This window comes from Styela clava, chromosome 4 (assembly GCF_964204865.1).
Source record: "Styela clava chromosome 4, kaStyClav1.hap1.2, whole genome shotgun sequence".
NCBI lineage: Eukaryota > Metazoa > Chordata > Ascidiacea > Stolidobranchia > Styelidae > Styela > Styela clava.
This window is the reverse complement of record NC_135253.1, coordinates 17,438,500-17,455,029: the sequence shown is the minus strand read 5'-3', so window position 1 is coordinate 17,455,029 and position 16,530 is coordinate 17,438,500. Positions and strand designations below refer to the sequence as shown.

The window sequence follows — 16,530 nt, the reverse complement described above, 5'->3', positions numbered from 1 at the left end:
AATGAGGCCGACCATATTCTGCTTTGATTAGCCGGAAACTTTAAATAAATTTCATATGGCGCTGTTTAGAAAGAACTCAGTACGCAGAATAATAACTAAGATGTTGTATTCATGCGCAACATATGCAGTTGAGAGAAAATAGCCGATTTAAAATGTTAATTATTATATGTATGTGAAAAAATGCACATAAACAATTTCTTGCGTGTAGTGAGGCTCGTGTTATATTCAAACATCTTTAGCTAAATTCTCATACATCAAAGTGATATAAATATCAATATTATAGCTATTTAAAACTTTAAAATATTCTGTCACCAAGGCAACGGTTTTTGTCATGCCACCGAAAAAACATTTTACATATGGAGATGGTTGTTTGGATAGCATTATAGAACAAAAATTCTGCTACTGAAATTTTATCTTTTTTTCTTTTATCCGACTTATTTAGTATATTTCGTAATTTTTATAACAGAAGATTTTGTTTAAACGTGTTTTTCACATTGAAGTACTTATTTGTCAGAATTTGTAAACAATGCTCATCATCAAAGCACTTTTATTCCTTTTTTTCATCGGTGGATCATTGGCAACGCAGCAAAATGGTAAGGTTTAAGATTAGCTTGAAACAAACTGTTTTGATATGCAACTGCATAATTTATATAGATACTGAATGTAACAATATTGTCCCATTTTAAATGAGTGTGTCCCACCAATGAAATAATTAGAGCGTTGTGAATCATTTTGTTTTCTTGAGAAAATTCAATCCAACAATTTCAATCGAATACTTATTATTTTGAATACAGTGAATGACAATTGGATATTATGATTGTTTTAGAGTAAATAAAAATCTGAACACATCGATCATCACCTACCTCTCGTTAGGATTATTTATAAAAAAAAATTTGAGTCCACTAACAAAAATGTAATAAACCTAGCAATATTAATTATAGCATATTTTTATGGTATCTTTTTGATATTTTAGCTGAAAAAAAGGCATTGCTTGATATAATCTTTGTAGTTGATGGATCAGGGTCTATCGGACCTGAAAACTTCGAAATAGTAAAACAATGGCTGGTAAGTCAAACAGTAAACATATATGAAGCTTTTGAAGACGCTGCACATGTCGAAGTATTACAATATTCGAACAAGGATACGTCTGGGGCCGGGTAATATGTGCTTTCATTATTTTATTTTTATTCATACATCAGATAATATCACTCTCGTGTAATAAGCTAGTGCAATTAAAACCTCTTAAAATAACTGATTTGCTAAATAGTAAAAAATAGTGGCCAATTTGAAATACCTAAATAAATAATATAGATAATATAGAAAAAATGACGTTCCAGAGGTGTGTGTAACAATATGGAGGTAACTAATCTTGTTCGCCCACTCTACATCAAGTTGTGTATAGGAACTAAAACCAATGGGTAGGAAGGGTTATATTAACTTGGCTAACACAGACAGTCCCCGAACTTGTAATAGAACTAAAATTAGAAAAATCGGAATAAAATTATGGCCTAACCCTAACCTGGTACACGTACTACGAGAGTACAGAATAAATTTTGATCGATTTTTATGACAATAATATTTTCGTATAACGTTCGAGTTTGTTCTGATTTGATTTGGTGAATTATTCCTAGGGTTTCTATTGGAGATTCAAATAAGTTTGTTATTCCATTTGTGCTGGGAGAATGCGTGAATAATGCATCCTGTTTCTCACCAAGAATTATGAACATGTCATACTTGAGTTCGGGAACGTATACCTACTATGCATTACGAAGAGTAATGGAGGTGAGATGGGTTCGTAATAGATGAATAAAACGTATCAGTAAAATGGAAATATTTTCGTATTGCAAACGCAGTACATTTTGTTTCTAACTAACATGTGGAGACGATTTTAGTTACAGTAGTTTGTAGAAATCATCTATGTTATTATCATGTGATTTGCCGTAACATCACCAGCTCTGTAATACTATGATAACAATATATAACAAATGTATTCAAGATTCAAACATATTTCGTTATCGTTTATAATAAATATATCGGAATATTGTTACACAACAGTGACACTGATAAAACGAGTAGATTATCTAGTTATTCTTCATTTTATTTTTCAGGTGGAATTCTCTAAATCTCCAAGTTATATTACGTCCAAGAAAGCAATGATTCTTGTGACTGATGGCAGAGCTCATGATGGATTTTTTCTTCAAAGCTGGTATGTTACTGAATTTTTGCTTGATATATTCGACATCTATTGATTTAGTAAACAGATGAGTCCACGTAAAGCAGTTTATTTTGCCAAATCATCAGTGGAAAATCGATTCAATTTATACATCACTTTGGTATTTTTTGATGAGGAAACGACAAGGAATTTTATAAATTCAGACATTTATCACAAATCGTGATACAATGTCATATGCGTTGGTAGATAAACGCGGTTAGTTTTAGTTGAAGGCTGGTTGATAAAAGATTTAAAAATGCTTTTAACATGTGGAACTAACACATGCATATGTCACTAAATTAACCATTATTTCATTCTTTGTTAAAGGCATGATAAATACAATGATACAGTTACTGCGTTTGCAATAGGAGTTGGAAATTATATATTGGACGAATTACAAACGATTGCAAACGGTGGCACGGGAAACGACAGAGTATTCACCTTTCATGATTTCAGTGCACTACGTAACAATTCTTCCCATTTCATTACTGCTCTCATTAATTCAACAGGTACTTCACTGATGCAAATTTTGTGCAAAGAACATGTCCTTAGTAAAATGGCATAACTATAACAAACAATCAAAAGCCCAATAAGTGAAGTATGAAATAAAACTATTTGGTATTGCTTTATAATGACAGTTTTGTTAAACTTTTCACGTTTCCCAGACTGGTTATATTCATGCTATTTCTAACAGTAATTATTCGTTTGTTGTATGCACAAATTTGCCCTCATGCTGATACAGTGATCTAGCTCTGAATGATCATTAAAGCTCCAAATGCTAATTTATGCCCAGATCTGATGTGGAGTTCCTGGTCGCCGTGTTCAGCATCGTGTTCACCAGGTATTCAAATGCGAACAAAGACGTTTAAAAATGCAACAAGAACATTGAGTGGAAGTGTCTTTATAAATCAGGTAAACTGATTTGCAACATATGGGGAGATATTCTAGATTCTAGATTAAATGAAATTGAACCAACAGTATCGCCAACATACATTTAGAAATCTTACTATCTCGCGAAAATTTTTCATGCAAACGGGTGACACGTATGCAAAAAGAAGACAAATAAAGTATTAAGCTATTGTTGGTATCTAATTATTCAAATATATCACAGAATAGTTAAAACTATGGGTACGTTTCATGACTCGAATAAACGATATGTTGCTTCTGAGTCACGATTTGTATATAAAATCAATTTCCGCATTTCGGATATCATTCATATTCTGATATTAAATTGCGCTGTTATGAACTAACAAGAGTGTAGTATTGGATAAAATCTTATATTTGATACCCAATGGAGATATGTTTTATTACACACAGACAAAAACATGCAACGGAGATTTGTGCGCGCTCTACTATGATAATGACTTGCGATGTGCAGGCCCTGGTATCATTCCTACCCAGTGCTCTGTGGATGCATTCAGAAAATTTCTACTGAAGAATGTCAATTGGGACGAAATAGGACAAAATGAAAGTAAATGTTTCATGTTTTCCGTTGAAAATCAAATTCATCAAATGTGAACAAGAATATTCAAAAATAATAAAAAAGGATAGAAGTATGAAAAACCGGAATGATTTTTTTTTAATCTCATTATTACTGTTTTCAGAAATATTTGAATCACCAGTTAAAGGACTAAGAATGAAAATCAAACAAATCAAATCGCCAGGAATGAACATAAAATTAGTGAATATAGAAAGATATGACGCTATGAAGCCTTAGAAACAAATGGCTTCAAACTGAGGTTGTTTTCGTTATGCTTGTTTAGTTTGCTTCTTAACCACGCAGTCTTTTCTACTGATAATATTTCACCTGCTGGAAAATATGTGGATTTTCTGTTACGAATCTGAAAGCTGTTATTTTTGTATAATATATATATATATGGCAGTTCACTAGATTGTTATTCCCAATTGTGATAGGATATTTCTTTATAATATTGGTTAATATATGAAAATATGTGAATAATATATTGTTGAATATAACAATAAAATTGTAAATAACAGAAATCGGGCATCGGGACTTCAACCTAATTCTTCACCGATCCCCGAAAAGTGATTCCTTAGTGTTGAACACGATCGTATCGTACCCGACAATTTTTAAACGTGGGTAAGCTAATTTGCCCCACGGTTCAGAAAATCTCGCTCCACGAAACCCGCAAAATATTCCCAAGATCCCTCTTATGGCAAGAGGGTAGCCAGTCCAAAATCTAGCGGGCCAATTTCTTTAACTGTCGCTTTATCTCGAGGCAGCAATTTTTAAGACCATTAGTTGTTAACAAAACTCTATCATATTTGCAACTTCATCATTACAAATTACTCACGCTTTTGATTAAATAACTACAAAGCTTTTGGATTCTGAATTCTCATCACAAACAAAAACTGATTTATTGTTATGAATATAATGGACATGAAAAATCGCGAGCGTGAATAGAATAAATGTACTGCTTTTTGAAAAAATAAAGCCGTGTCGCGGTGATAAGGTTTTTCACCTTTCTGGGCAATGTTTCTTATGACTAAGATCCTGTTTTTGTGCATTGAGATCAATAGTTATGTCGGATGAGTATCCTGAAACGGATGGAGCAGTAACTAAAGAAAATAAAACATGAAAAAAATGTTAATATAAATATGAGACGATAATGCCCTTCAAGTTAATTCTTATTGGTATCGAAAAAAGAATCATGGCTTCTAAAAGAATAGTTTTGTTCATCGTTATCCTGTTTGCAGCATGTGGCAATTCATGGTAAGTGCTGTATTCAATTCAATTGGGATGGGATGTTTCGATTGATCTGATTTTAAATACGTAATTATGAAATATTCAATATTTAGCTATATTAACAATTTCACAATGTAGATATACAAATTCGAAATTGCTTAGAGCTTCTATTTTTATACAAAATATTCCATATTAAGATAATATAATATAGAAACTGTGTCTTTAAAAAAAGCAGCCAGCACGATGTATACATAATCGCAAAATGATATTCAAAGTTCTAGGTAGTTGAACCTTATTCTTTTATGATTGAACGAATAGACAATTTTCCATATACCTTTGTGATCGTCTAGTATGAATTTTTTTTTTATTTAGCAGCCCGTGACTAAGTTTTAAGGTACATCAATCAATCAAGAAATTGCATTTCTAGTCTGGAATTACAAGAGACGAAAATTTTGCAAATTATTCGCTTTGCAATGATTAAAGCGTTCGTTTTAATAAAATTCATATCAACGTGCCAACTCCAGATTCATTCTAACTGTTAGACTTTAATTATATTAAAATCGACTTTTTTGATTGACCAACATTCCTGGATGTACTTGCTGCAGCTCAAGTCACTTTGCTTCTATTTGTAGGTGGCGAAGGCGTCGTCGAAGATGCCCAACGAATCCTTGTAAATGGAAATGGGGTTCATGCAGTAAAACTTGTGGAGGAGGAATAAGATATCCAGTCAAAACTCAAAACCAGGGACAATGTGGAAGTTGTAACATGCCAAAAGCGAAACCCTGCAACACAAACTGCTGCCCAGGTGCGTGTAGCCCACTTGGTAAAGACTAATGAAGACCAAAATGATAAACAAAATCCCTATTTTATATTGAAATGTACCAATTACATACCGAATTTCCGTTCGATTTGTGCAGGATATTGAGATTCAGTAGCTACGGTATGTCACAACATAACTACAAACTTTGCGGCTCCTCACTCTTACGAGGTTTGAGGGTACCTACTCCCGAAGTATATGATACTACGAGAATCACTTTTCTAGTCCCCGAACTCGTAATAGAACTAAAATAAGGAAAATTTGAATAAACTTATGGCATAACCATAACCTGGTACACATACTACGTTCCGGTGTCCGCCATCTTGGTTCACATAACATAAGAAAATGTAAAGTTATAATTAATCCACATACGTTCATTATAAATTTACCAATGGTTGATTTCAGTGAATTGTAAATGGGGAAGTTGGAATTCCTGGTCTACCTGCTCCGAAAAATGTGGAGGCGGTACTCAGGTTCGTTCACGGAGATATTCAGGACCCTCTTGCGGCGGAGCAGCTTGTTCTGGACCGGCAGTTGAAACTCGGGCTTGTAACGAACAATGCTGTGCAGTAAATTGCTCTTGGGCAGCATGGGGAGAATGGGAAGGATGCTCACAAAGTTGCGGCGGTGGAATCAATGATAGACACCGGGGATTTGCATCAGTGGCACAATGTGGTGGACAACCTTGCAATGGAAGTGTACATGACGAAAAACCGTGCAACAGTCAATGCTGTCCTACAGACTGTGCTTGGCAGAATTGGCAACAGTGGAGCTCATGTTCAGCACTTTGTGGAGGGGGTACACAACAGAGAAAAAGAGGACAAAATCCTGTGTCATCTTGTGGGGGGAATCTATGCGTTGGAGAATCTGTTGACGAACGACCATGCAATGAAAATTGTTGTCCTCAGAACTGCGTTTGGGGGGAGTGGGGCAACTGGACGTCGTGTACAAAAACATGTGACGGGGGATATCAATACCGCGAACGCCAAGTTGCAGTTGCTGCTTTATGTGGTGGAAAAGAATGTATGGGACAAAACGAAGAAATTGAAATCTGCAACGAACAATGTTGTCCAGTGGATTGCGCCTGGAATGATTGGGGAGATTGGAGCGAGTGTACGAAAACATGCAACAAAGGAATGCAGTCCAGAGAAAGATCTGTCAACGTTTTCGCTTTGTGTGCAGGGCAGGACTGTGATGGTACCACATCCGAGACAAGGTAAAATTCAACAAATTCGGGGTAGTCAACAGCTAATTTAAACGAAAAATGTATTTGTAAATTGCATAGACTTAAAGTCAGTAGTTCGTATTCAGTAATTTGGTATTTTTATTGATACCATTATAGATCATGTAATGACTTTTGCTGTCCTTCACAATGTGAATATCATCCTTGGGGCGAATGGAGCATGTGCAGCAAGTCATGCGGGAACGGAACACAAACGAGATCACGAGAAGTTGAGATGGGGTCATCTTGCATTGCAGAAAAATGCCAAGGAGAAAAGACGGAAATACGTGACTGCAGCACAAACTGTTGCCCGGGTAACAACTATTCATTCGCTGAATGATGAAACATTTCTTAGGTTTTATTGTTGTAAGCAATTTACAAGCAAATATTCTTTGTAAAACATGATCTCATGTCCGTCTTTAATTTGATTGTTCAACTCAAAGAATTTAACAAAGCAACCATTCGCTTGACCCATTTGCGGAAACAAGTACGTGTTGCAAAACAGGTGAAAAAGTACACATTTTTTAAATTAAATTTTGATAATTACTAATGATAATACTAATTCGTCCCTTTATCAATAGTGAACTGTGCTCTGTCCGAATGGACAAAATGGTCAGATTGCACTTACACATGCGGAAGCAATGGCCTGCAAAGTCGTTCAAAGCAAATTATTCAGCAAGCCAGTTGTGGCGGACTAGAATGCAATATCCAGGAATCTTTAATTCAGGTGAATCTACAATGATCTGCAAAGAACATGACGACAACACTAATACATTTTCTATGATTTACCACATTTTTATAAGATAATTAGTGATTGCTCACTTAAGACCTGGGCCAAATCCACTTTTGCACATATCTCTACTTTCTGACTATATATGCTTTCTTTAGTTGAAGGCGGATGATCCAGAATATTTAAATTTATAAATAAAACCCACTTAGTTTTTCGAAAATGCATGGCGCTATGAGCATCACGTAATTTTTGACCTACCAAATGAAGATCTCTGTCTTGTAATGCAAAATGCATTTATACATGAATGGGATAAAACAGTAACCGATACGTTTTCACCACTATGGATTTATTGGTGAAAATATATGTTCAGGCACGGCAATGCAATCGAGTATGTTTTAACGGTGGGTTAATGTCAGTACTTAATGGATGTGCTTGCATTGACGGCTGGACTGGTGATTGTTGCCAATTGGGTAAGTTTCTGTTTCTAGTTTTCTATTAGTTGCTTCATAGTAGAGCCGGCTTGGGTTATTTTGTGCTTGGGGCAACGGGTATCAATTCTATCATGATTTTGAAAAATTAGAATTCCAAAAATATAAATTGTAGTCCATTAAATGAAAGTGATGGTACCGTATAAGAGTAACATTTTCTGCATTTGTTTTGAATGACGATTTCATCTTAAATAAATATAAAATGTTATTCTATTTGTTTTTAAATCACGTACCGGTAATTTGCATATGAACTGACCCCGTTTCCAACAGTTGTGCAGTAGTGGGTGTTTTGAAAGATTCAGACTATAAACTTTGATAAAGAATTCTCGTTTGTGTTTTCATGTTCAAATCTGAGGCATCTAAATCCCGAATGTTACGCCGGTGTACAATGTTCGTTTCTGCTGATATTAAAATTTATATCCAAATGATCTTTAAAAACTGAACTTTCTTAATTGGCGAGTTACGAGTAAACACCATTCTCTTGTTTTATTTTTCTAACAGATATCAATGAATGTGATTTCGTGACTTGCCCTGAAAATTCTAAATGTCTCAACACCGCTGGTTCTTTTGAATGTGTCTGCAATCACAACTTTACTAAGCATGGTGGACTATGCGACTGTAAGTATGGGTTTATATTCAGATATTGAAACGAATACCGAACCTATGAATGACTTAATCATTACAGCGTATGACGAATGCAGTGTTCGAGGTCAAAAATGTCATGAACAAGCAGAATGTATGGGAGAAGAAGGAAATTATGCTTGCAAATGTCTTCCTGGATTCGAGGGCGATGGAACAATGTGTAAAGGTAAGTTAAGTGCCCCCCTTTGTTTTGTATCGTTTCTATAAACGCGAAGATAATGTGCAAACAATTGCAACGCAAAGAAACAGCGGATGATCGGTTGAAGAAATTATTAAACGACCTCATGTTTCCTGTGATTAAACGATTTTTGACATGGGGTCACATCTTTTTTGTTGTGAACAATTAATTAGTCAATATTAACACATAATAACAGTGGATCAATATCGGAAAGCTTTTCTAAACGTCAGTCGTTTTAAACGTCATGCCTCATACAAGTAGGCTATAATATGTGTTCTGCTGGACCGGACAAATCCAATATTTCACTTAAAATTTGCTATTTTATTTTAATTCGTGAGAACACATATATATGACATATGGGAACATTTTTATATGACATTTGGCGCTTGTCTTAAATATTTTTACAGATGTTGACGAATGTGAATTAGAGGAAATACAGGAAACAATCGAAGAACAAAATGGTAATTATTGAAGTAATGACTTCATACAATCTCCATATATTGCTCGATCTTTCATGACATTCCAGAGTTGTTCTACAATTTAAACACACCAACCAGCGTATGTATATGAAACTGGTGGCCCTTGACAAACTAAAGATTTGTCGTTCGGTACATCCCAGCTATACTAATTGTATATCAATTTCTCAGCAGTCTGTCGCCTATCCCCCGTGGCGTAGCAAGACTCTCGTGGGCCCCCCGCAAAAATATTTCGTGGAAATGACCCTAAAAACTGTCGGACATAAGCTAAAACAACGCCTTTTTTTATTTTGTCAAAAAGCATAACATGTCGCTATAAAAAGGCAATGGTGACCTAAAATTTGCTGTTTATCTTGGTTACTTTAATTTTTTTCATACGTTCCTCCTCTTCTGCCCTTTTTTTTGCGTTTCTGTGCGCCACTGAGAGGTTTTGCTTTCGACATCATTCTGACAGCCTTCATAATTTTGCCGGTGCGATCAAACCACAAGAAATTTCTAAATTCTAACCGCTTGGGCCCTCCCGCGACCGCGGGGGTTGCGGGGGTGGATGCTACGCCACTGCCTATCCCACATGTTGATATTTGCGTGTAGGCGACATTGCATTTTGTCATAATGAATCGCGAAACAAGTTCAAATAAATCCAAATTGAACTTTGAAGCTGTATTTTCTACTAAAATATTTAACTGTTCATTTTACAGCTTTCAAATTGGATATTTACATGTCGGGATCCGGTGGTGGAAAATCTCCGCTTTGCCATGCTGAAGCAACTTGTATTAATACTTATGGCAGTTACAAATGCCAGTGCAATCAAGAATATACGGGGGATGGTTTGACTTGTTCAGGTATTTAGTCAATCACTTCCCATTCTCGTAGCACAGTTCGCATATGCTACAACCGTGGTTTTCATCCTTGATTCCTAGTGTTCCGCCAGAAGAGTTCTATAGTTCCGCAAATTTCTATTCAAATCCGGGAGATCCTATTAGTATCTTGTTCAAATATAATCGAATGCCTACTAGGTTTGCCACCATTATTAAACTTACTGCACTTAAAACATTATTGGGGATTCCTCAAGCCTTTGATTCATTGGGGTTTCTATCCATCAAAATCGCTGAGAAGCCACTGTGCTATAGAAAGAATTGTGATCGGATATATCCTATTCTTCGCATGCACAGATATAGATGAATGCAGTTTAATGAACAATGAAATGCAGCAATACAATTATGGTCTTCAAGAAGACGATAAACAAGATATTATATATACAGGTATGTTTGACTTCTGGTGTAGAAGTTGAGAAAATTTTTATTTGTTTTAAAAGTTTAAAATTCAAAACTAGTTCACAGCCACTCTCGCCTAATAGACAAAATCATTGAGATATTATGGTAACACATGTCGTCATATGTGTGTGGTGAATTTTATTTGTTCTTGTTCTGTATAACAATTGTTTTATCGGAAATCTTTTTTTAAGGTGATGTCTGGACCCTGGGTTTCGACAAAATTTATAATTATAAAATGATTAGAAATATACAATGTTTTGCATTTTAAACCAAAGTACAGAATACGGAGTATAAATTTCCGTGATTCAAATAATTTAGTGTATTATTTTATGTTTGCTCACAGTAGAAAGTTCGACAGTCATTGCCTGCAGTTATTATGCAAATTGCACGAACGTTCCTGGTGGTTACAATTGTTGGTGCAAACCAGGGTTTTACGGTGATGGATTTACTTGTGAAGGTATGAAATGTTTTGAAAATTAAATAAATAAAGCAGTAATAATTTCCTAAGTATTTTTAAACATAAAAAAATATGAGTGTGTTGGCAGTCCAAAAACGCGGAAATTGTGCTTGCTCCGTAATGTATCTCACAATGAACTCTTTTTCATGACCGTTGGCTATATTTATTGCCTTGTTAATCAATATATGATATACTGATCTTACACATAAACAACCACAGCTTATATTTGACTCAAAATGAATCAATTTGTGATACTTTAAGCGTAGCAAATGCATTTTTGATAGTTTGTAAAAATTCAATCGACTTACAGTTCGAGTGTTTAATATGACACAATAAAAAATCTAAGTATTTTTAGAAATCAACGAATGTGCATCTGAACCTTGCAAAAACAACGGAACATGTTTGGATGAAATAAATGGATATGTTTGCAGATGTACAGATGGATATGATGGAATACATTGTGAAAAAGGTGAGACTCGTGGCATAATATTAGGTCGGAAAATCCATTACCTAGTTTATCATTATATGAAATGTCACAAGGGCAATAGTTCATTCTATAAAAATCTGTAGAAAAATATTCTTCAATCGGTATCTCAAAATAGTCGTGGTAAGCGTGGGACAGATATGGCAAAGTGTGCTACAAGAAAGACGAGTGCGAAAAAAGTGTTAGACGCGACATTTTGAGATTCAATTTTATATTTAATTGTTGAAAACACGGTAATTTTGTATTAATGTATTTATACTTTTCTCAGATATAAACGAATGTGAATTCAGCCAGTGTGAAAACAATGGAACATGTGTTGACAAAATTAATGATTTTGCGTGTGAATGCCCGGATGGAGTCACTGGAACTTATTGCGAAAACGGTAACAAATAAGAAGCTCAAATTTAAACTGCTTAATTTAACATAACATCTCAGATTATTGACGTTCGCTTATTCCGATGATTTACCCAAACTACCATTTCTACTTGGAATTTTTTCATTTTCAATTGCCCACCCAAAATCTAATTATATGTGACAGATATTGATGAATGTGATTCTGGAATTCATGAATGTGATAGAATCAACGGACTCTGTGTGAATACGATGGGATCCTATTCTTGCGAGTGCTCTGGTGGATATGTATTAGACGGAACCCTCTGCGTTGGTAAGTTATTTTGCTGTCGAAATATTCTTTTTTGACAAACACCTGAATACAGTTATAATGTATATAATTTTTAGTCAAACAAGCCCTATCTATTAAGTGGGATTTCTGGATCCATATGTATAACTGTCCATCATCTGAATTCATATCTGAACGGGGCCATTCGGATTATGATAATACCCTATAAGCTATTTAAATTAAGTATTGTAATAATTTACCAATTTCACTCATATTTACAGAGCCCAGCCCGGACTTCATTCAAGCCGCGAACAAAAACTGATACCAAATTTAAGAGATGTCGTCGATTCTAAGAAACGTCAATTTTAAAATGAAGTGAAAACTATTCAATATATACTAAAGTTACCAATGTAGTTCTCTTTATAAACATAGAATTAAGAAAACACTGACAACCTTTGAGCAGAAAACATTTCAATCTCTCTAAACTTATTAATTGCCGGTTTCAATTTTTTTATCAAATTTTACGTTATCGTTGTTGGATCTGTCCATATAATTCTAATATATACCAATTTTGCTACGATCAAGGTCAAACCCCAGAAATCTCTTTGCTTTAATTTGACTGTATTTGCGTATAATTACTAGGTTAAAATTCTATATAATCAGACATTTCAATTACATTGTATAGCTTACATTTCAACATATTGCATTTTGGGATAATTGATATTCATTAAATGGATTTTGCAATTTAATAAAATATATATCACGTATAATATATTATCTTATATGTTGTTATTAGTCTAGAGATGTACCGATACCACTTTTGTCGCCGATACCGATACCGATCCGATATCAGCTGAAAAAAACGATACCGATACCGATATGCCGATACTACAGAAAGGCCGATATTCCGATACCGATACTATGTAAATATTACTTAATTAGGTGTGCTGTGTAGGGCAGACGGGTTAAAACAATGGTCTTTGAGCGTTGTTCATAGTACACATTATTTCAGATCGAAATAAAGATATATCACATAATATGAAATTAATGTTTGGTGTTTGCTTTAACTGATTAAGATACACTGTACAGTAACGCTAGTAATCTCGGTGTTCAATTAGAAAACTCATAAGCCGGGATGTCCAATTTGAATTTAATGTTAATATCGCGACCTTCGAATATCGTTATTCGTGTTTAAAAGAATATCGAATATCACCCACACATTCTAGAGCCGCCGTCCTACGTTCAAATTAAAAGCATTTTTCAAATATTTTATTTCGTGGCTAATCGTAATCGTCGACGCAATAAGTCAAAGCCAACATGAAAGAATATCAATCAGCACCGACCAAAAGAAGGCCTATTTATAACCGTCGAGGGTGTTTTTTTACTTTACTATTTTATATTATTATACAATTACCATCATATATTTTGAGACAGTCTAGGACTCTAGGCCCTCTGGGGCTAGGCGGTCATGTCAATATATCTATAAAGAAATTGTGTAGTTAAACAAAATTATTATCTGCGTAGAGGGATAATTGTGTCGGAATTTAGTTTATCGATGTCGTCGGACTAAATGACACTCGTACTTGACGACAAACAGTCAGAATTTATACCCGTGCCAAAAGTCCATGTGCCGTTAATAAGGACCCCAATTCCACTGTATGATTTAAAACTGGGCGCCTAATTGCTTTTTGTTATGTGCCGTGTTGATATATTTCTTCATAATTACTATGTAATATTAAAAATGTCAATATAAATATTTGACAGCGAAAATAGCTAAAAATACGTGAATCCTATTCTCTCGCGGGGGTAGGGACATGTATGGCTCATAGCTCACGATCTCTCCAGACAAAAAATAAATTGAAAAGTAGTATTCCAACTTATCTTTTAAAACATTCTAGAACATATCAAAAAGGTAAATATATCGGAAATATCGGCCTTAATCTAACCGATACCGATACATGGCCGATACCGAAAAAATGGCCGATATTGCCGATACCGATACCCGATACCGATACATCGGTACATCTCTAGTTATTACTTGGTATAAATATCATGGCTTCGTATTCTATTGCCTTATTCATTGATTATAGATTAAAGTTGTAGCAGAAGAGCTTGAATTGGTATCAATTGCGGCGTAGAAAACAAGTAGCTTACTCAGGAAGATTCGTCTTCACTACACAGCGCAATTGATAACAAAAAATAATAATTTTAATCTCTATCACAGAATAAAATGATTGACTTTCTATTTTTTGTGATATTTCGAATGCATTTTCATAATGTAACAGTTTCTATATAAGTTAACATGTCGGTGCCAGAGCTTTATGACGAAATCAATTGTTCACAGTGGCGTACCTAGGGTGTGGCAGCCATCGCTCGTGCCATGGGCGTCGCATGAACAGGGGCGCAAAAAGGGCGAAAGGTTTTAATCGTAAAATGTTTCAATAAAATAATTTTGAATTGGAATAACTGTAACTCGTATTTTGACTAAAATAATACCGTACAAGTATCTCAATTCAACAACACCCGATGAAAATTGCCAGTCACGATCAGGGGGCGCATTTATTTTCAAACTTTGTCAAGGGCGACATTTTACGTAGATAAGCCACTGAAATGTTCGTCGGTTGAAAGACCACGTGATACGAAGTAGACAGTAACAACGCCATTGTTAAGGGTTACAAATATTTTGCTAATGCTTGGTAGAAGACTAATGGGATACCGAGGTTCGTGTAAGCCCATTTCCAGCAAAATGGGAAAATAGGATTTATACAAACGTTTGCGATTTGACTGACTTCATTAAAAAATGCAAAAAATCGTGAACGTGTTAATCAAGATTGTACATTGCTTAATATTGGCCGATTTACAGACCAGGCCGCGGTGAAAATACTTCCAATACTAATACTCCGGCACAAAATTCATAGCTGTATTTGCTACGCATGTGATTTTGTAAGGTCGAGATCGAACAGACCCTATTCAGCCTATTATTTTTAATTTACTATACAAAGGGACATGAAAACAAAACAACCTCGACGTATATACGAAACAACCTTACATTCCTTGTCGCAGTCTGGTTTCATTGCGCGGAGTAGGAGTTTCCGACTGGATTTGAAATATAATAATGAGACAATTGATCGCTGTCGTATTAGAAAAGTTGTGAACTTGGGACACGATGAATGAGACAAAAAAACGATAGATCTACCAGGCAGTATACAGGTTTACAATGGATAACAAGGAAAAAGAAACACTACAGAAATCTGAAATATCAACCGATCACGATGGTATTGACTTTTATGCAATTATAAACCGATCGAAAAATATATTTTCCGATTAGAAATTCGAAACGTCGGAAAATTATTTCGTTTTGCTAACACCAGTGCTTTATTTATTATCGAAAAGAATCACATAGCCATACACTGAATATAGCAATAGACAACACCCATATCCAACAAATGGGTATGAATATTAATTATTTTGTGTCGTCAACTCGGAGAATAGACGGATGTTTGTAGATAATCAAAATGTATCACATGAATACGCAGTCATCTTAACAGAAAGAAGTTCGAAACAGAAAGTTAGAAACCAAAGTCACTCATGCATGAAACAATATGAGACGTGATACTGTATACCACAAATTAGCACTTATTGGCATCTGTTAGATAAAATCAAAGTTTTCTTAAATTAATAGATATTTATTTCGGTTGCACATGACGTTCAGTTATATGACGTCGATCTTGATCCACAAATATGTTGCTAAAAATGGGGAAACACCATTTCTGATACTGGGGATTACCCTTTTGTGTGACTATTATTGAAAACTAACCTGCTGGTCGAAATATCAATTGTTGGCAAGTATGTGAGTTGAGGGATCCATTAATGTTTTTATTAAGTTTCAATGAACCCCCAACTACCCCTTTTTATAAATAATAGAAGATATTGTGTTTATGATTTCATTTGTATGAAAAAAGGAAGCTTCATGATCAGATGATAGATCTAGTTTTTTGGAAATTCGAAGTCAGGAAGTGATCAGTGTTGAGTTAGGTCTGAGTCCCCCCCAAAAAAATTTTCAAATATTGAGTTCCAGGCCGAGTCACTTTGTTCCCGAGTCATTTATCGAGTTACCGTACTGCTGTTTCGAGTCTGAGTGCTGGAGTGACAGTAGGATTGTTTAAACAACTGCAAAATACAGAAATATATAAATATTTGTCACATTTATGTTAAACCAAAGTT

At 34.9% G+C, this 16,530-nt stretch overlaps 2 protein-coding genes across 2 annotated transcripts; both read left to right on the top strand.

The window, feature by feature from the left end:
* Positions 1-425: 425 nt before the first annotated feature.
* Positions 426-4,115, top strand: LOC120326856 (collagen alpha-1(XXI) chain-like). Its single transcript, XM_039393211.2, has 8 exons — positions 426-593; positions 974-1,157; positions 1,632-1,782; positions 2,109-2,206; positions 2,540-2,721; positions 3,006-3,124; positions 3,530-3,683; positions 3,817-4,115. The coding sequence occupies exons 1-8, from the start codon at positions 527-529 to the stop codon at positions 3,927-3,929; spliced, it is 1,068 nt and encodes a 355-aa protein (XP_039249145.2). The 5' UTR covers positions 426-526; the 3' UTR covers positions 3,930-4,115.
* A 305-nt stretch (positions 4,116-4,420) lies between these two features.
* LOC120326545 (uncharacterized) lies at positions 4,421-13,048 on the top strand. Its single transcript, XM_078112294.1, has 16 exons — positions 4,421-4,946; positions 5,552-5,724; positions 6,142-6,952; positions 7,079-7,272; positions 7,540-7,685; positions 8,059-8,158; positions 8,678-8,794; positions 8,862-8,984; positions 9,404-9,457; positions 10,171-10,314; positions 10,645-10,734; positions 11,090-11,203; positions 11,559-11,672; positions 11,956-12,069; positions 12,226-12,351; positions 12,588-13,048. The coding sequence occupies exons 1-16, from the start codon at positions 4,843-4,845 to the stop codon at positions 12,626-12,628; spliced, it is 2,565 nt and encodes an 854-aa protein (XP_077968420.1). The 5' UTR covers positions 4,421-4,842; the 3' UTR covers positions 12,629-13,048.
* Positions 13,049-16,530: the final 3,482 nt, after the last annotated feature.